At 42.5% G+C, this 21,552-nt stretch overlaps 1 protein-coding gene across 1 annotated transcript in view; it reads left to right on the top strand.

The window, feature by feature from the left end:
• The window catches only part of LOC126085027 (uncharacterized), an 82,803-nt gene that overhangs the window by 23,060 nt on the left and 38,191 nt on the right, over nt 1–21,552 (top strand). Inside the window, exons 4-6 of the mRNA XM_049899920.1 lie at nt 2,441–2,546; nt 4,334–4,424; nt 8,039–8,122. Coding sequence (XP_049755877.1) covers nt 2,441–2,546; nt 4,334–4,424; nt 8,039–8,122 — 281 coding nt within the window. The remainder of the gene's footprint in view (nt 1–2,440; nt 2,547–4,333; nt 4,425–8,038; nt 8,123–21,552) is intronic.

Here is a 21,552-nt window from a genome sequence, read left to right as displayed (position 1 = left end):
TCATTACACTGAACACAAAGAACTTTCTCTTTAAGTGTCTGTCTTCCCTTCTAGATTGTGAGTTCTTAAAGCAATTGAATCTTAATCATTGTTACATTCCCAGTGCCCAGTACTGTGCCAGAGATAAGAAGGTGCTCAATAAATGTTTAAAAGATTGATGGATTAATAAGTAAATCAATTTGTATGGATATTCCTTTAGCTTTATATCTTCGTATGAGTAAATAATGTTAGCCCATCTCCACTTACAGAGAAAGTCGAAGTTAAAGCCCCAAAGATCTCCTCTAAAACCTCATCTGTCTGACCCACCCCACTATGACTTCTGCCTTCCTTCTCTTAACTCTTTTTCATTCAGAGTCCTTAATACATGATCTAGCCTTTGATAATATGTGTCCCTCTATTAGTTCTCTAATGCAGGTGGAAAAATCAGTTGACCAAGTGTTTTCTATGACTTTCTCCATTAGTTTAGTTCAACACTATGGTCTGTGGAGTCCCTGGGTGGTGCAAACAGCTAATGTACCCACTACTAACGAAAAGTTTGGAAGTCCAAGTCCATCCAAACGTACCTTGGAAGAAAGGCCTGGTGATCTACTTCCAGAAAACCAACCATTGAAAATCCTATGGATCACAGTTTTACCCTGACACACATGGGGTCACGATGAATCAGAGTTGACTCGACAGCACTGTTCTTTTTTTTGTGTGTGTGTGGCCTTATTGACTGATAATATAGAAATTACCCACTAAAAAAGACTATTTTGATAAAATATCATTGCCCAGTTGGTGTTCAGAGCCTGGGAACATTGAATACACAGCCCCAGGGGAGGGACCCTGTGGCTGAGGATTGACACCAGTTGCACCCAATGGGAAGAAGGCAGCCTCAAAAGCATATGCTGAAGAACAGTAGGCTAGTATGTACCAGGACAGCCCAGCAGGAGGTGACAAGATGTTGGATCTGGCTCATACAGATGTTGAACAATAGGAGACTCAGTAACATGCATTGGCAGGAAGCCCTGTTGGCATGTAGCAGGGCCCTGAATGCATGCCTGGGGCCCAGGCCTGTCTTAGTTATCTAGTGCCGCTATAACAGAAATACCACAAGTAGAAGGTTTCAACAAAGAGAAATTAATTTTCTCAGTCTAGTAAGTTAGAAGTCCAAATTCAGGGCGTCAGCTTTGGAGAAATCTGTCAGCTTTGGAGAAAGGTCTTTATCATCAGTCGTCCCCTGGACTAGGAGCTTCTCCACACAGGAACTCCGGGTTCAAAGGATGCACTCTGCTCCTGACACTGCTTTCTCGGTGATATGAGGTCTCCAACTCTCTGCTTGCTTCCTTTTGCTTTTATCTCTTGTAAGATAAAAGGTGGTACAGACCACGCTCCAGGGAAACTCCCTTTACATTGGATCAGGTATGTAACGTGAGGAAGGGTGTTACATCCCACCCTAATCCTCTTTAACCATAGGCGGAGATTATGATTTATAACACATAGGAAAATCACAAAATGGAGGACAATAACACAATACTGGAAATCATGGCCTAACCAAATTGACACATATTTTTGGGGGACACAATTCAATCCATGACAAGGCCCAGGAGTGGGGTTGATAGGACCAAGGCAGGCCAGAAGACTAGAAAAGCCAAGGTTCTGGCCAGTTATCAGGACAGAGACTTGAGAGAACAAGATGAGCCCAGCTGCTAAAACTGGGACATAAAGTAGAACTCAGCCTCAGGAAACAGCAGCAAAGGTCATATAGGTGGTCCAACAGCCAGGCTAACCTGGGACGGGGCGTCTGGACTCTAGTTAATGCATTTCTGACTGAGGACAGCCTCACTTGAGGTTGAGTGTGTGTGACAAGTAAGATGGGTGTTGTATGCAGGAAGGACTGACTGCTCTGGGCAGATACTAGCCACGCCAGGGCAAAGGGGAAGCTGGTTGTGACAGCAGATGAAAAGTCAAGAAAGAAAGAAATGGGGTTCTGCCCAAAGCCCAGAATAGGAGATCAAGATGATGGTGCGGTGGTCTGGGGAAAAGCTGGGAGGCTGGTGGTTGAGGTGAGCCTAAGGACTTTGTACCAGGTGATTGAGTCAGATTCCAAGCAACCAAGCCAAGGGATGAAGCCCTTAGCAGGCCATATGCCCAAGGTGCCAGTAGGTAGATTTGGCATCACGGGTCAAGGAGTCATACATAGTGATTAGACATCAGAAGAGGACTAGGTAGGATGGGAGTTAAGACTTGGGTAAGTGGTCAGGCTTTCTGGAAGTTCTGGAGGCAAGGGAGGGACAGGCTGATGCTGTGTGGAGGATTCAGGTGAGCAGGTGGTCAGGAAGCTCACAGATGCTCAGATGCAGGGAAGCCACAGAATCAAATGGGCAAGATAGCAACAGACACATGGGCCCTCAGGCACTATGCACTTGTTAACTTGTTAACGCCTTTGTCTCATCCCCAGAGCTCTCAATTTACCTGCGGAGGGACAGAGACCAGGCTCAGAGTGGCTTTTTAAGGTCGTTCTTCCAGAAGGCAGCAAGCAATCTGGAGCAGATGACATCTGGATGGTGAGAAGCTGCAATGTTGGCAGACAGATCCTGCCTCCCTGCCCGTGGCTTGGAGATGCTCCCGCACCAACTCCTTGGGAGGTCTAGAGCTGGTGTTGACTCCACCTGCCTGGTTAGAGCCTTCGGGCCGTTCTGCAGCCTGGAGATCAAGAAATAGAATGGTTGTGGGTAGTATTCTTTGCTGGTGAAACATCGGAAGAGTGGCTTCTTGATTATATCTTAGTTGAAGTCATCCTGCACATCTGACTAATTTGCTAATTCCTGGCCTCCACTTGGAAAGCTTCCAGCTCATTTTCATGCTATGCTGCGCAGTTCTGCCTTCTTAATGTAGTTTTAAAGTTGTATTAAATAAACAATGGGTATAAAATCAAATTAATTATTGGACAGTCCATGCTATTTAATTTTAAGGCTCTCATTTTGCCAATATTTCTTTGGAGGACAACAAGGCACGGAGTGCCAGGCATCTGGAGCATTTCTCCTTGAGCATTCCCGGGGAGGCAGAAGAGGAGGGAAAGGGAGAGAATAAAAAACTCAAAGAGGAATGTTGGTGGAGAGAGCCATGCTCTTAATTATGAGTAAATGGCCTTTGGTCCAGTTTCTTGGGTTCCTGCAATCATCTGGACAGCTAAAGTGTGAGGAGGCCAAATTGTTAAGGAAAAAAACCTGATGAATTTTGGGGTATTCTGTCTGAAGAAGAGGGCAGTGATGGTTTAGTAGTACAATTCTCGCCTTCCATGTGGGAGACTCAGGTTCAATTCCCAGCCAATGAACTTCATGAGCAGGCACCACCCTTCGGTCAGTGGAGGCTTGGGTTTTGCTAGGATGCTGAACAGAGTTCAGTGGAGCTTCCAGACTACGATTGACTAGGAAGAAAGGTCAGGCAATATACTTCCAAAAATCAGCCAGTGAAAACCCTGTGAATCACAGTGGTCTGATCTGCAACTGATCATGGGGATGGCACAGGACCGGGTAGCATTTTATTCTCTTACGCCAGGGGTTGCCATGAGTCATGGCTGACTTGATGGCAGCTAACAACAACTGTCTCAAGAGTCCTTGGTTTTTGTCTACTAAAATTCCTTTCCCAAGTGGGTAAGACCTGGGCTCTTTCCACCCTGTACCTTCTCCTAACTGTTCCCCATTTCATAGATTCATTCTTTGGTCTTTTTCATTGATTGAGCTCCTTCTCTGTGTCATGTTGGGGGTCCGATGGCAAATAAGGCAGACCCAGTCCCTGCTTTCCGATTTTCAGACCATGTCAGATCCCTGTTATTATTCCCCCGTTGGACACCCTTGGCCCTCTTCTTCATCTCTGCTCCTCACTATGACTTCATGTTTATTTATCTGAGTATTTAATTGGTGCCTGCCTCCTCCCTCTGAGCTGTAGCTTCCATGTGAATAAAGGCTATTTCTTTTTCACTCACCACTGTGCTCTCAGCCCATAGTATAGTGGCCTGGAATGTTACGGGCACTTAATAATTATGTGTGTGGCCTACACCTCACATTTCAATGTGGGCGATATCTACTTTATGGAGACCCTGAGTGGTGCAAATGACTAATGCACTTGGCTGCTAACTGAAAAGCTGGAGGTTCAAGTCCACCCAGAGGTGTCTGGGAAGAAAGGAAGGCCCGATGATCTACTTCTTAAAAATCAGCCACTGAAAACCCTATGGAGCACAGTTCTACTCTGACACACATAGGGTCGCCATGAGTCAGAGTCAACTTGATGGCAGCTGGTTTGAGTTTTTCTGGGATCTACTCTATGTTTTGTTTTGCTTTTGATCCACTAGAAAGAACCGGGGCTCCTTGGAGATGTATCTGATTCCATGCCGGGGCATGGAAAGCATCAGATAAGCCTGGGACACCTTCTTGTGTCAGAAGGTAAGGAAGTACTCAGAGAATAAAGAAGACACGTGAAAGGACACAGGAACCAGCTTGCAGTGGCTCCGGCTGGGCAAATCTGGGGCAATTTGAACATCGAAATGAATAGTGAAAGGAATGAATTATACCTCATTAAATAAAAAAGAATCTTTGGGTCTATGCTTACGAAAATGATTATATTGATAAGAATTGGTATAGGAAGAGTGTCTATAATATTTTAAACTTTTTTTCCCCAAGTGTCTTCACAGAGATGAACTCATTTGATCCAATCCTTCCCATTTTTCAGATGGAAAAGTCGAAACCCAGGAAGATGTAGTAACTTTTCCAAGATTGCTTATTGGCCTTTTACTAGTTGCTCTCGAGTTGACTCCTACTCTTGGTGACCCCATATGACTCAGAGTAGAGCTCTGCTCCATAGGGTTTTCGATGCTGATTTCTTGGAAGTAGATAGCCAGGCCTTTCTTCCAAGGTCCCTCTGGGTAAACTTGAATCTCCAACCTTCTGGTTGGCAGCTGAGTGTGTTAACTCTTTGTACTACTGAGGGACTCCTGCTCAGTGGTCTGATGGTCTAGTGACAAATCCAGGACCAGACCCCAGGTTTTGCCCAGAGTCCAGTACTTTTATCTCCCCAGGCTGGGTAGAAGTGACCTTCACCTCACCCAGGTGGGGAGGCCTACTGTCTCTCACGAGCCTGACCAGCTCTGTAGTCTCCATAGTGCAATGCCCTTGGAGCAACCCTCAAAGGGCCTGACCACTCTCCCATCTCCCAGCCCTAAGCCAAAAACTTATTAAGGAGCTGCCTGTCACCTCCACCTTAATAAATAAGAATCTCTTTCCAGCTTCTTTGTCTTCTTCACCTCGGGGCCCACCTCCGGTAACCACACTGTCAATTAAAGCTCCTGTCTAGCAAGGCCAGAGCTAATGAAAAGCAATAGAGAATTCACTGCCTTTTAATGAGGGAAACATGGCTTTTTACAGGGAACAATTTATTGGGCCAATTCCTCCCGTCCATCACTCAGGGGAGTTGCTTTCTTTTTGTACCCTGCGTTTGTTACCGTGTCAGGCACCATGTAAAATTGCCAGCCAAGCAGCGAGGTGAAGACTCTGACTCAATTTACAGGGTGACATCTCTGATCTCCCTCCTTGGCTCAGTAAGTGATCTTGGCAATGGTATGCATAGAAATTAATTACTCCACCCCTCCAGCTCTCGGGCAGCTGGGGTGGGGCATCCTCGCTGGCCAGACGAGCTGGGCAGACAGGTCTCTAACTTTCATCATTCCTGGCTGTTTGTCCTGCCAGGGGACAGAGAGGACCACACTTGCTGCTAAGCACTGCTGAAGGTCAAGGGCGAATACCAGCACTATCACCATTTCCCAGGAAGAGAGAGAGGCTGGAGATGCAGGAAAAGCACCCCAGGCACCTGGCTACAACCGATGACTGCCCTGACAGGGAACACAACAGAGAACCCCTGAGGGAGCAGAAGGGCAGTGGGATGCAGACCCCAAATTCTCATAAGACTCACTGAGACTAGAAGGACCCCGGTGGTCATGGCCCCCAGACCTTCTGTTGGCGCAGGACAGGAATCACTCCCGAAGTCAACTCTTCAGACATAGATTGGACTGGACAATGGGTTGGAGAGGGATGCTGGTGAGGAGTGAGCTTCTTGGATCAGGTGGACACTTGAGACTATGTTGGCATCTCCTGCCTGGAGGGGAGATGAGAGGGTGGAGGGGGTTAGAAGCTGGTGAAACGGACACGAAAAGAGAGAGTGGAGGGAGAGAGCGGGCTGTCTCATTAGGGGGAGAGTAATTGGGAATATGTATCAAGGTGTATATGGGTTTTTGTGTGAGAGACTGACTTGATCTATAAACTTTCACTTAAAGCACAATAAAAATTATATATATATAAAAAAAACACAACACTAATTTAGTTTAACTAGTAAACAAACAAAAAAACAAAGCACCCCAGGCAGAGACTCAGGAGATGCCGCATTCTGCCGCTAATTTCTCTGTGACTTTGGGCATGGCAACTCATCTCTAAAGCAAAGCGTGTTAACAGGGTGATTGCTCTGATGTTCTGTGAAACCGGAACCCCTCTCCCACAGCGACCCTTCTGTGGATAATACATGAAACTACTCACAGTCATTGGATTTTAGACTTGGATTAGTTGTGTTACCTTGGGCAAGTCCCAGGGGATATGGCCTGTGTTCTACCTACTTTCAAAGATGGCTTTGGGAGTCAAAATAAATAAAGTTGCTTGCAAATGTAAGGTCGTAATTTAAATTCCAGACCTAGGGTTAGCTCCTAGGGAGGGGTTAGGGAACACAGCCATTTTCAGGGTGCTCACCGAGACTTCCTAACTTATAGTATTTTCCACATTCCTTGTCACATCAGAAATTCTACTATTAAGAGCTATCTCTTTGAATCTTCAGATATCATTTATTAGTAATAAGTTAGTTCTTATTAAGTACTTGCTTACTCTGTACCAAGCACCATATGTAGATAATCACCATAGGTCCTCACAGCAAATCTTCAAAGCAAATGCCATTTTATGATGAGGAAATGGAAGCTAAACCCAAACCAGCCCACTGCTGAGTCCATTCCTATTCATGTGACCCTATAGGACAGAGTAGAACTGCGCCATAGGGTTTCCAAGGCTGTAAATCTTTATGGAAGCAGGCTACCACATCTTTCTTCTGCAAAGTGACTACTGGGTTAGAACCACTAACCTTTCAGTTAGCAGTTGAGCGCTTAACCACTGCACCACCCATAACCCAACCCATTGCTGTAGAGTCGATTCTGACTCGTAGTGACCCTATAAGACAGAGTAGAACTGCCTCACAGGGTTTCAATGAGTGGCTAGTGGATTTGAACTGTCGACCTATTGCTTAGCAGCCGAGCTCTTAACCACTGTGCCATCAGGGCTCCATTGTGCCACCAGGGCTCCTTGAATTGAGGCTCGTTGAATTAGCTGGTCTAGGCCACTGTGTAAGTGATGAGGACAGAATTTTTTTTAGTCAGCTTTACCGAGGTATAAAATATGTTCATCTTATTGCAAACAATAAGATGAACATATTTTAAGTGAACAGTGTGATGAGTTTTGACAAGTGTAACCATCACCACAATCAAGATATGGAATACTTCCATAAGCCCAGAAGATTCCTTTATGCCTTCACCTTATCAATTCCCACTCTGTCTCCAGGCAACCACTGACTGACTTTCTTCACCATGTATTAGATTTGTCTTTCCTAGAGTTTCATATAAATGAAATCATGCAATACATACTCTTTTGAATCTGGCTTTTTTTTTTTTGCTGTGCATATTTTTAAGTATCTATGTTTTTGCATGCCTTAGTCATTTGTTTCTTTTTGATGTTGAGTATTTATTTGTTCTTTTACCTGCTAATAGACATTTAGATTGTTTCTAAGTTTTGACAATTGTGAAAAAGCTGTTACGAAAATTTATGTACAAGTTTTTTTTGGACATACATAGTTTTTTCATAGGTTTCTTAGGATTTTCTAAGTATATGATTATGTTCTCTGCAAATAGACAATTTTACTTATTCCTATCTAATCTATATGCCTTTTATTTCTTTTTCTTGCCTTATTGCTTTAGCAAAGATATCCGATATAATGTTGAGTAGACGTGATGAGAATGGATGTTTCCAATATCAGGAGAAAAGCACTCAGTATTTCACTAGTAAGTGTGACATTGGTTGTAAGTTCTTCTTAGATACTCTTCATCAGGTTACGGTATTTCTTTTTTATTTCTGGTTTTCCGAGTTTTTTTTTTTTAAATAATGAAGGGGTGTTGAATTTTGTCAAATGCTTTTTCTTTATCGGTTGAGACAAAATGGTTTTTTGTATCTGTTTTGACAATATGATGAATTACACTGATTGATTTATGAATGTTAAACCAACTTTACATTTCTAGCATAAACCTTACTTGGTCATAATGTATCACTCTTTTTACATATTGCTCATTTACTCATACAATTTACACATGCAATTTACTGAGAATTTCTTGAGGATTTTGTGACTGTCTTCATGAGGGATAGTCTGTAGTTTTCTTCTAATGTCTTTGGTTTTGGTGTCAGGGTGATGCTGTCCTCATAAAACGATTGGAGAAGTATTCCTTCCTCCTTAATTTGTAAACGATTTTGTGGAGGATTGGTATTATTTCTTCCTAGTATTTTTGTTGTGAGAAAGTTTTAAATGACTAATTAAAATTCTTTAATAGACATACCTGTTGCCGTTGGGTCAATTCCAACTCATAGTGACCCTGAGGACAGAGTAGAATGGCCCCAGAGATTTTCCAAGGAGTGGCTGGCAGACTCGAACTGCTGACCTTTTGGTTCTTAGCTGAGCTCTTAACCACTGCACCACCAGCGCTCCTTAATAGATATAAGACTTAACACGTAGAAGACTCTGGGTTTTCTATATCTTCTTCCATTGGTTGTAGCAATTTATGTCTTTTAAGTAATTTGTTCATTTCATTTACCTTTTAATTTGTTGGCATAAAGTTGCTCTTAATATTCCCTTATTCTATTAATATCTGTAATATTGGAGCCAGGATTTTAACACAATTCTGTCTGACTCCAAAATCTATGCTCTTTCTCTTATGCAATCCTGTTCCTATACGGAAATGCAGTCTATCTAGGAGGTGCCACCTTCTAAGTCCTCAGGAAATATCTTAGCAGCAAGTGAAAACTAAGGGATAGCCAAGTTTGCTAGAAGGACGTTCATGTATATGTACATGGATCCAGGGGACAGAGGCCATGAATTTGAGTTGAGGCACGCCAGATAAAGCAGGAGGAGGGAAGCAATAATATTTGGTTTCTTTAAAGTAACTGAGGCGTAAATTTGGACTGCATAAGTCTTATATGATACCAAAGGCTGTGTCTGTGGGTAGGTGTGGAGGCATGGAAAGAAGAGGGGATGCTGCTTTACCGAAACTATGCACAGGTTTTTGAACTAGGCTTGCCCGTGGAGAAGTGTCCTGGATAATGATTGAAGCCTGTGCACAGTATATTACCATTTATAAAAAGTTTAAAAGCCTGGAAAACTGGACTGCGTGCCATTTGTGGGTACATCCACATCATTAATAGTATAAAAACTTACATGGAAATTGTAAAACCAAGTACATGATGATGACTACTTTTCTGGGGGATGGAGGCTAATAGGATTGGGAAGGGACACATGGGACTGGAAATGGATTTATAATGTTTACTTCCGAAGCTGGATGATGGTATATGGGCATTGATGATCTCTATACCTTTCTATATGCCTGAAAAGTTTCACTAATACCTTTTTAAAAGGAAAGGGAAGTAGAGAAGCAAAGGAGCTTCACATGGTGGAGGTCCTGAAGGCTTGACAGTAGACAGGTCAGTGGTGAAGGCTTGAGCCCTGGACTCCCGAAGCCCTGTGTCTGAGCCCCACTCTCCTGCTTACCACTGTAATTTGAGGGGCAAGTCAATTAACCTCTCATAAACCTCATTTCCCCAGTTGCAAAATAAGAATAATGATATTTACTCTTATCTGAGTGTGATCAGTTCAGTAATTAAATAAAATATTTTACGTACCTAGTGCAGTGCCTGGAGCACTTCTAGGGAGACTACAGATTCTGGCTTATCTGGGACAATCTTGGCTTACATCTGCTGTCTTAATAGGGCCCCCTTTCAACCTCAAAACTGTCCTGATTTGGAGGATGAATTATATTGTCACTCTACATGTTGTAAATACTCAGTTTACTCAATTCATGTTAGCCCTCTTTTTGGTTTTCAAGTTCTTAGAAACAGCAAGCAGTAATACCTCTTCTCTTTCCAAAAGTTCTTCTTATACTATCTCTGTGCAGCGGAAGGTTTAGGCAGCCCCTCCCAAATTCACTGCATTGAACTGTATCAGATTGCTGCTCGATTTCCATCAAACACTAGAATCAGGATAAATTGGAAAGTTTAGAATTGCTAAGTGCAAAATGGAACAAAAAATGTTAATGGGAAAGAACAAAAAAAATTGTTGAAGAAATATAATGGTAGCTAACTTTTGTTAACTCTCACTACATGTCAGGCATTTCCTTAGTCTTTTATGTGTATTAGTTCATTTAATCCTTAGAAGATGAGGAAACTGAGGTCAAAGAGCTAGTAAGTAGCTCTGACCTCAGAGTTGGCTATTAATCACCACACTCTATTGCAGAAGAGTTTGCTATGAGGTAACAAGATGCAATTTTAAAAACAATTAGTCCAAAATGCAACTGTGCAATGAATGCTGTCCTTCAAAGTAGCCAGTAGAAGGCTGTATTTGTGTTGCTTAGCATAACTGCAACTTTTCTTTGGGAATTCCCATCGGAATACGCAAACAAGCCATCAAATATCTTCACTTTTCTTGTTTTTCTGAAACAGTAAAAAATAATTTAGAAATACAAATTAAAACCAGAATGAGATACCATTATACACCCAGTAGAAACCCTGGTGGCATAGTGGTTAAGAGCTTCGGCTGCTAACCAAGAGGTTGGTAGTTCAAATCCACCAGGCGCTCCGTGGATACTCTGTGGGGCAGTTCTACTCTGTCCTGCAGGGTCGCTATGAGTTGGAATCGACTCAACGGCAACAGGTTTGGTTTTTTTTTTTTGGAAACCCTGGTGGTGTAGTGGTTAAGTGCTACAGCTGCTAACCAAAGGGTTGGCAGTTCGAATCCGCCAGGCACTTCTTGGAAACTGTGGGGCGGTTCTACTCTATCCTGTAGGGTCGCTATGAGTCGGAATCGACTTGATGGCACTGGGTTTGGAATGGCTAAAATTAACAAGACTGACAATACCAAGTATTGGTGAGAACGTAGAGCACACATTGCTGGTTAGGATGCAAAATGATCCAGCCTCTATGGAAAACAGTTTGGCAATTTCTTGTATATTTAAACATACACTTATTATATGGAAGTTGTCAGAGAAATGAAAACCCATGTACACACAAAGACCTGTATGTGAAGGCTTATAGCAGCCTTTTTCATAACAGTTCCGTACTGGAAATAACTCAAATGCCCATCAACAGATGAAAAGACAAACAGCTTGTGATACAATGGAATATCACTCAACCATAAAAAGAATGAAGCATGAACAGCATGCAACAACATGGATGCATCTCAAAAGTGTTACGTTGAGTGAAAGAGACCAGACATGAAAGGCTACATATGATGTGATTCCATTTATGTGATACTCAGGAAAAGGCAAAACTATAGGAATAGAAATAAGATCTGTGGTTAGTGAGAATGGCAGAAGGGGATTGACTGCCCAATGGCAAGTGGTAATTTTTTTTTAGGGGTGAGAAACATACCATATCTTGATTGTGGTGAAAGTTATACAACTATATATATTTGTCAAAACTCAAGGAATTATATACTTAAAAAGGGTCCATTGCATTGTATGTAAATTATAGTTCAATCAATATGTCTTAAGAAAAAGTCATTTAGGGTCAAATCAGGCAAATCAAACAAACAAGTTATTTGTCGAATACATGAGTGACGAAAAGCAGCTGTTTATTGAGCACTTACTATATACCAGACATGAAGTGATTCATACAAATTACCTGTTAACCTCTATACAATGCTATTGATACCACCATTTTACGATGAGGAACCTAAGGCACAGAGCAGTTAAGTAACTTGCCCAAGCCACATAGGCTCTTAGATTCAGAGCCAGAATTTGAACCCATCAGCTAAAGGCTGCGTTCTTAGTCACCATGCTCTTCTGAAAGCATCTGCCTGCCCCATCTCCCTATGGCAAACACCTTGATGCTTCTCCTTCCCCCAAGACCCCTAAGTAACCTGGGACAAATATGACAAAAATGGAATAAGCTTTAAGAGCCTCTTAGACAGTCCACCGTGCAACATAGACTTCATTTCAAGGAAGACACCAGAAGCACCAGGCTTCAGTCAAAGGCTAAGGCGACCCATCTGAAGCAGACCCAAGCCCCAGAATGGACCTGCCTTGGATCACGCCTGTCATTTCTCAGCAAATAGCACTGGCTAGAGAGGAACAGGAATGAAGGAGGCACCTGAGAATGTGAATAAGGTGCTCCGAAAAAGCTGAACTCAAGGGGAAGAAAAAGGGCTGAGGCAGGAGGATGGCTCTGGTCACTTCTCCCTTCCCAGGGACTCCACTTGGGCTGTATAACAATTGCACTTTTTAAATTTTTTCCCCCAACAGATTCCCTGTCTGCAAGGAATTCTAAAGTCTCCTGTCCACCAGAGCGTCGCGTGTACATGATTCAATTAACCTTTCAGGTGGCTCGGGAAGTGTGTGCGAGAGGAGAGCCTTGCCTTAATTGGCAACCTGACACAGACAATTAAGCTTGATCAGATGAAGTGGGCATCGGGGACGTCGTTAGCATCCTCTACTGAAGGCTACGTGGTGTGTAAAAGTTGTTTAATTTCTGCTGGAGAAGGAAGGGAAGAGGAAACCTGGTTCACATTTCCTGCTTTTTTTTTTTGGCCTTATTAAATATTTCATTTCCCCAACGTAAGCGTGAAATGGGCCCGGCGTTTTGGCATCTGTGCTGCTCCCATCTAGCTTTTACCACTCTGTAATCCACCAAATGATCACTTCTCTGTTATTAAAACTTTGCATTTCACAAGAGGTGTTTTGGAAAAACAAACATAAATAGAGACAGATGGTGTGATTCCTTTTCAAGAGTTTCCGATGGGAGAAATGGGGCGGGGTGGTGGGGAAATAAAACTCTGCTAGAGAAAGCCTGGAAGAAGTTGGACTTGGTGTTTTTACCTTCCCCAAGGGTGAAAGGTAGGGGAGCGGGGCTCTGGAAACCCAGGAATGGGTACTAGGCCAATGTCTGGAACCTCTCTTTTTATTCTGAAGAGGGTTAAAATCTGGCTTATCTAGGAAGCCTTCCCCAACTAAGAGAGAACTAACATTTACCCAGCACCTTCTGTAAGCCAGGCCCAGTCCAGATTCTCTCCCCTGAGCTGCAGAGCCAGCCCTAGGAATGATGTATTATTTTTCTGCTTCTACAAGCTGGGAAGACTGAGACAGAGAGTTTATGACACCTGTCCAAGGGGCCTCTCAGTAAGTGGCAGGGCTTGAGTTCCATTTAACTTGGTCTCTCTCCTGTATCCCACTAGAGGGAAGGGTGATGGACCTTCAAACCAAACCTGACACAGTAAGTCCCTGTCTACTAAATGCATCATCTTCCCATTTCTCTATCAGAAACAAAAAAGCCTACCTGCTACACTTGTGTACTTTTTTTTTTCACCAGTTGCCATCAAGTTGATTCTGACTCATGGGAACCCCAGGTTTGTCAGAGTAGGACTATGTACCACAGGGTGTTCAGGGGCTAATTTTTCTGAAGTAAATTGCCAGACCTTTCTTCCTAGGAAACTCTGGGTGGACTTGAACCACCAACCTTTCTGTTAGCAGCTGAGTGTGTTAACCATTTGTACCACCCAGGGACTCCAATTTATGTACTAACTTTTGGGGCCCTGGTAACCCAGTGGTTAAGCATTTGGCTGCTAACCAGAAGGTTGGCAGTTTGAATCCACCAGCTGCTCCTTGGAAATCTTACGGGGCAGTTCTACTCTGCCCTATAGGGTTGCTATAAGTCATAATTGCCTCATAAGTCATAATTGCCTCAAAAGCAAAGGGTTTGGTTTTTTGGTTAATGTTCATTGAAAAGAGCTTTGAAATCTGTAAAGTGCTAAAAATGAGCAATATTATTTATTTTCTACTTATACAAACACACTTAAAATCAAATAGAACTAGTAGACCAACGTAGAAATGATTATCACTGTTCTGTTGTAAATTCTTTTGGAATCAACAAATTGTCATCGAATATAGCACAAATGTTCAATATGAACAAAATGCTCTGCTGAGGGCTGTTGTTTTTGTTGGGTGCCATCATTTTTGGCTCATAGCAACCCCATGTGACAGGGTAGAAATGCCACGTAGAGTATTCGTGGCTGCAATTTTAATGGAAATCATGTCACCAGGTCTTTCCACTGCTGGGTGGGTTCAAACCACCAAACTTTCAGTTAGCAGCTGGGTGCTTAACCACTGAGGCAGTGGGGAAAAAAAGAGAGAGAGGAAGACAGGCTCTGTGCTTTCCAGGAGGTGAGACAAGGCAGAAACACCTGAAAAGTTGATGGTCCACATACTGTATTCATGCCCATTCACACACACACACACACACACACAAACTCAGATACACACATACACTAACACATACTAACACACACATATATCTATATACCCACAGAGCCACCTCCCTCTGCATGTTACATACTAGGGATACCTACCAAACCAGATAGACACTGTACTGAGTTGAAGAGCGACCCCCCCCGCCCGCCCCAATTCATGTCTACCTGGAATCTCAGAATGTGATCTTATTTAGAAATAGGGTTTTTGCAGATGCCATGAGTTAAGATGAGGTTAGAAATAAACTGGATTAGATAAAAGCCAAGCCAGTTCCCGCTGAGTCACTTCTGATAGACGACAACCCTACGCATTGCAGAATAGAAGAGTACTTTATAGGGTCTTAAATAAAGGCTGTAATCTTTTAGAAGCAGATCACCAGACCTTTCTTCCGAGGTGCCTCTCTCTGGTGGGGGTTTGAACCACCAACATTTTGGTTAGTAGTCGAGCACTTAACTGTTTGTACCACCCAGGGGGATACGTACTAGATTGGAGTGGGCCCTAAATCCAATGACTGGTGTCCTTACAAGACAGCTGTGCAGAGACACACAGGGAGAACGCCATGTGATAATGGAGGCAGAGATTGGAGGGATGTGCCTGCAAACCAAGGAACACCAAGGATCGTTGGCAACCACCAGAAGCTAGGCGACAGGCAAGGAAGAGGTCATCCCTCATTGCCCCCAGATGAAACCAACCTTGCCAACACCTAGATATAACTTTTGGCCTCCAAAACTGTGAATGAATAAATTCCTGTTGTTTTAAGTCACACCCAGTTTGTGGACACTAATGCAGACACTATTCCTGCCCTTATGGAGCTTACAGACTTGCCGAGAAGATAGTCACCAAACAAATAATTACAGGCATGAGCAGTGGGGAGAAGTCACATCATGAGGGGCTTCCTGGAAGAGGAGAGACGTGGGAACACCGTCACAGTCCTGATTCTATATATCCTGGGCAGTTACTCGGCCTCTCCACTGAAGCCTCTAACACCGGGACTGGACTCTGTGCTGGTTAAGGCCCTCCTCTTGCAGCTCTGTGACAATGTGACTGAGAATGTCACGGGATGCCACCGTCCCAGGCAAAAGGAGAAACAAGGCAAACTTTACGTGCCGGGTCCTTACTCCTGGGGATGCCATCCTTAGCCTGGTGCCCTCAGAGTGCTCCTTCAGTGCTCATTCCATCCCAAACTATCACTGCACACTGGGTCGCCCTTCTCCTTCAGCATCCCCCAAGCCAGGACTTTTGGTGCCCTCTGACACTTGGGCTAACAGGGTGGAGGGCCACAGGTGCTCCTCCCAGATCCTTGGCCGTTTTAGATACAGCCTGTGGTGTAAAACCCACCCATGGCTGGAATGGTGGGAATTTAAAGGTTCAGCAGGAGAAAGGACAGCACCGATGTAGGAAGTTTGGAGGTGAGGGCTAGACTAGAAGACAGGGGGATCCTTACCTCAAGGTTCACCTTCATGGTAGACCCCCCCTCAAGGTCAAATGAGCTCAGAGGCAGAAATGGAAAGTTTGAGGGGTAATTTGACGGTTAACGAAGGAAGGCACCTGCCCCGCACTTAGATACATATCTTCCTAATTTCTTAGTTTCCAGGCTCCATTCAGGCTTATTCTCTCCTAATTGAAATTGTAGGAATAGTTTGATGAAGCAGTTAACTCTGTAGAAATAATGATGATGGTGATGATGATGATGATGATGATGATGATAATAACAATGATAATAGAGGAGAGAATCATTTATAGAGCTTCTTATTTTCCATTTTTATCTTCATTCTGCCTCTGATGAACATCAGCTAATTGATCCTTCTGGCGTCTCTGTGAGGTAGGTAAGAATTAGAATTCCTTCTCAAAAAATACCCAGTTTATTAATAACCGAGGAGGTAAGTGATGAACTGTTAAGTTTTTGGCTTTTCCCATCAAGTCACTGCTGGTTGACGCCCTCTGATAGTAACAGTGGAGCCTGGTTTACGTTGGTCTCTTGGCTGAGCCTGGGACATAGTAGGCACTTAGTAAATTTGCCGGTGAATGGACTAAGTGAATGAATGAATAAATGAGGGGCCTGAGGGGCTTGTCAGATGGGGCTCACTTGGGGCCTTCAGAGACTGAATATCTGTTTTCTGGACGTTTCTAAGTGGCATGATTTATTTTAGAGATTCCTCATGACATCTCCACTACCCAGTCACCGAGACTAAAATCTCATAATTTTCACTAATCTTTATCTGAGCCTTAGCAGGAAGGGAGGGTACAGGGAAGGGGGAGGTTAGGAACAATATAACGGTAGGAATGTGTTGAACCATCTAATCCTTTTTCATTTCTTGTCTCTGCTTGTCTAAAGCTGAATGACTCTCTAACGACAACTCTGAGAAAGCCAAATGGTCTATCTCCAGTTTCTTCCCTTACAATCTGTACCTACCTCCTTGCTGAACCCAGAGTTAACCTTTTGGAAGTTTAGCTCTGTTCATGTAACTCTCCTGATCAACCAACCGACAAAAGACCTCTTCTTGGAACTATGTAGACTTTGGTGTCAGCAGACTAGATTCTTTATCAAATGTTAGCCCTTACTAGCTATGAGGCCTTGAATATGTCCCTTGGTCTTCCTGGTTTCAGTTGCCCCATCTGTGAAGGGGGAATAATAATACCTACCTTGTGGGAATGTTGTTTGAATCAACAACAAATGTGCAGTTGGCATTCTTACTTTTCTTTTTCACAAACCCATAAAAGAAAAAATAAACCCAGGGTCCAGACGGAAATAATAGGTGAAATGTGAGATCTTCAGAAGCCTAGAAAGTAGCCAGGGCCTGCCCTAACTCAGTGCATACCCTACTCTGGACTGCCTCACCCCCTCATTGCCCCCGTTAAACCTCACTGTCCAATGTTGCTTTTTCTCAAGCACCGGTTCTTCTTTCCAAAAATATGATTAACTATGAGCTATGGCTATAAAAAAGCTAAAATATTGCTCTTCCAAGTAACCATTTACAGTTTAAACAATGACTTTCTATGTGGTCTATTTTGTTGCTGTTGTTTTTGGGTTTGACTTTTTTAAATTTTGTACATTTCCACAATGGTAGATATTTTTCTGTGTGCACGTGTTATTTTTAAATTTTAATGTATTTTTACTTTACATAAAGTAAAAGTCACTCTTCTTGGTGTACAGTTCTATGAGTTTTTACAAATGCCTAGAGTCAGATAGGAACCCTGGTGGCGTAGTGGTTAAAAGCTCGGCTGCTAACCAAAAGGTCAGCAGTTCAAATCCACCAGCCGCTCCTTGGAAACCTTATGGGGCAGCTCTACTCTGTCCAATAGGGCTGTTATGAGTCAGAATTGACTCATGGCAATGGGTTTGGTTTTAGAGCCAGGTAACCACTACCACAACAAAGATAAGAAGAGGTCCATCACCCCAAAAATTCTCTGCAGAGTCAACTCTTCTCCCTTCCCCACCTCTTGGACACTGCTGACCTGCTCTCTGTCTCGGTAGCTTTGCTTTCTCCAGAATGTTGTAGAAAAGAAATCCTAGAATACGTAGCCTTTTGAGTCTGGCTTCCCTCTCTTGGCATAAAGCATTTCAGATTCACCCACTTTGATTCCTGTCTTAGTTATCTGCTACTGCTATAACAGAAATACCACAAGTAGATGGCTTTAATAAAGAGAAATTTGTTTCTTCACAGCGAAGTAGGCTTAAAGTCCAAATTCAGGGTATCAGCTCCAGGGTAAGATTTTTTCTCTCTGTCAGCCTTCTCGTCAATCTTTCCCAGGACCAGGAACTTCTCCACGCAGGGGCCCCAGGTCCAGAGGACACGTTCTGCTCCCAGCACTGCTTTCTTGGCGTTATGAGGCCCCCTATCTCTCTGCTCACTTCTTTCTTTTATATCTCAAGAGATTGCCTCAAGACACAATCCAATCTTATAGATTGAGTCCTGAGTCACTAACACAACTGCCGTCCATCCTGCCTCATTAATATCGTAGAGGCAGGATTTACAACATAGAGGAAAATCAGGCAATACCTGGAATCATAGCCCATTCAAATTGATACACACATTTTGGGGGGGACATAATTCAATCCATGACAATTCCTGTATCAATTTATTTCTTTTTGTTAGTGAGCAGTATTCCATTGTATAAATGTACTACAGTTTTTTTTTCAATCTATCCACTAAAGGAAATATATCTTGTTTCTAGGTTTGGGTATTATAAACCAAGCCACTATAAATGTTCACATAAAGGTTTTTGTGTCTAAATTTGCATTTCTCTTGGATAAACAACTAAAAGTGGGATTTTTGGATCCTACAGTAAATGGGGAAACCCTGGTGGCATAGTGGTTAAGTGCTACGGCTGCTAACCAAAAGGTTGGCAGTTCGAATCTGCCAGGCGCTCCTTGGAAACTCTACTGGGCAGTTCTACTCTGTCCTACAGGGTCGCTATGAATCAGAATCGACTCGATGGCAGTGGGTTTGGTTTTTCAGTTTGGTTATGGTAAATGTATGGCTAACTTTGTAACAACTACCAAACTGTTCACCAAAGTGAACGCACCATTTTGTATTCCCATCAGCAATGTATGAACATCTCAGTGGTTCCACATCTTCGCTACAAAAAAAAAAAAAGCACTACTATTATAAGATTTTTTTGGAGGCAATTCTAACAGCTATCTACTGGTATCACTTTATGTAGCTGCCCTTTACTACATTAAGGAAGTTTCCTTCTATTCCTAATTTGTTGAAAGTTTTTTTTATCATGAATGAATGTTGAATTTTAGCAAATGCTTTTTTTTTTGCATCTATTGAAATGTCATATGGCTTTTCTTCTTTACTTTGTTAATATCATGGATTACACTCAGTGATTTGCAACTGTTGACTCAGCATTGCATTCAAAGGATAAACTCCACTTGCCTGTGAGGTATTGCCCATTTTACATATTGCTGGATTTAATTTACCAAAGTTGTGTTCAGAATTTTGGCATCTATGCTCACAAGAGATATTGGTTTATAGTTTTCTTGTAATGCCTTTATCTGGTTTTGGAATCAGGGCAATGGTGGCCTCACAGAAGGATAGCAGCCATCGACAATATATAAATGAATAGGCATGGATGTGTTCCAATAAAACTTCATTTGTAAAAAGAGGTGGCAGGCTGGGTAAGGTCTAGAGGCTGTAGTTTTCTGATCCCTGGCTTAGAGTATTAATTTGAGATCATTTTTCTGAAGAATTTAATGCTATGAATTTTCTTCTAAGCACTATTTAGCTTCAATCCATAAATTTTGAAATGTTTTATTTTCATTTCATTTGGTTAAAAAAATATTTTCTCATTCCCCATGACATTTTCTTTTTGACCCATGGGCTGTTTTGAAGTGTGTTGTTCAGTTTTCAAATATCTGGAGATTTTCTAGGTGTCTTTCTGTGACTGATTTCTAGTTTCATTCTGTTATGATCAGAGAACATACTTTATATGATTTTAATTCTTTTACATTTGCTAAAGCTTATTGAGTTATCCAGGATACAGTCAATCTGGGTGAATGTTCATGTGCACCGGGAAAGAATGTGCATTCTGTTGGTTTTTGTTTTTTTAATGTGTTTGTATGTGTGTCCATTATTTATTTATTTAATTCATTTATTTTAGTTTCTCGTTTAACAATCTATACACAAATTGTTTTGTGACATTGGTTGCAATCCCTGCAATGTGTCAGCACTTTCCCCATTTCCGTCTTGAGTTCCCCGTGTCTATTTGTCCAGTTTTCCTGGCCCTTCCTGCCTTCTCATCGCAGGTGTTGCCCATTTGGTCTCATTTACATGGTTGAACTAAGAAGCGTATTTTTCACATGTGCTATTGTTTGTTTTATAGGCCTGTCTAATCTTTGGCTGAAAGGTGGCCTTCTGGAGTGGCTTCAGCTCTGAGTTAGCAGGGTGTCTGGGGGGCTGTAGTCTTGAGGGTTCCTCCAGTCTCTGTCAGACCAGTAAGTGTGGTCTTTTTTTGTGAATTTGAATTTTGTTTTACATTTTATTCCTGCTCTGTCCTGGGCCCTCTATTGTGGTTCCTGTCAGAGCAGCTTGTGGTAGCTGGGCACCATATAGTTCTTCTGGGCTCAGGCTGGTGGAGGCTGTGGTACATGTGGTCTATTAGTCCTTTGGACTTCATCCTCCTTTGCTCCAGACAGGATGGGACCAGTAGATGTATCTTAGATAGCCACTTGCAAGCTTTTAAGACCCCAGAAGCTATTCACCAAAGTTGGATGATGTAGAACATTTTCTTTATGAAATATATTATGCCAATTGACTTAGATGACCCCCATGACCATAGTCCCCAGCCCTCAGCCCCAGTAACTCAGTCTCGCAGGCTTCTATGACTTTGCCTTGGTCAAATTATGCTGATTTCCTGTATATTGTGTACTGTCTTTCCTTTCACCAAAGTTAACATTTATCTACTATCTAGTTAGTAATTTCCCTTCCCCAACCCTCCCTTCCCTGATAATCATCAAAGGTTGTTTTTGTTTGTTTGTAAATCTTTTTTTGAGTTTTTATGATTGTGGTGTCAAACAGTATTTGTCCTTTTGTGATTGACTTATTTCACTCAGCATAATGACCTCCAGATTCATCTATGTTGTGAGATATTTCGAGGATTCATCATTGTTCTTTCTTGTTGTGTAGTATTCCATCGTGTGTATGTACCTTAATTTGTTTATCCATTCATGTGTTGATGGGCACTTAGGTTGTTTCCAACTTTTTGCTGTTGCGAATAATGCTGCAATGAACATGGGTATGCATATGTCTATTTGTGTGATGGCTCTTATTTCTCCAGGATATATTCCAGGAGTGGGGTTGCTGGATCACATAGTATTTCTATTTCTAGCTTTTAAGGAAGCGCCATATCATTTTCCATAGTAGTTGTACTATTTTACATTCCCACCATTAGAGCATAAGAGTTCCGACCTCCCTGCAACTTCTCCAATA

Source organism: Elephas maximus, chromosome 11 (assembly GCF_024166365.1).
Source record: "Elephas maximus indicus isolate mEleMax1 chromosome 11, mEleMax1 primary haplotype, whole genome shotgun sequence".
Classification (NCBI taxonomy): Eukaryota; Metazoa; Chordata; class Mammalia; order Proboscidea; family Elephantidae; genus Elephas; species Elephas maximus.
This window is presented reverse-complemented; position numbering and strand designations above follow the sequence as displayed.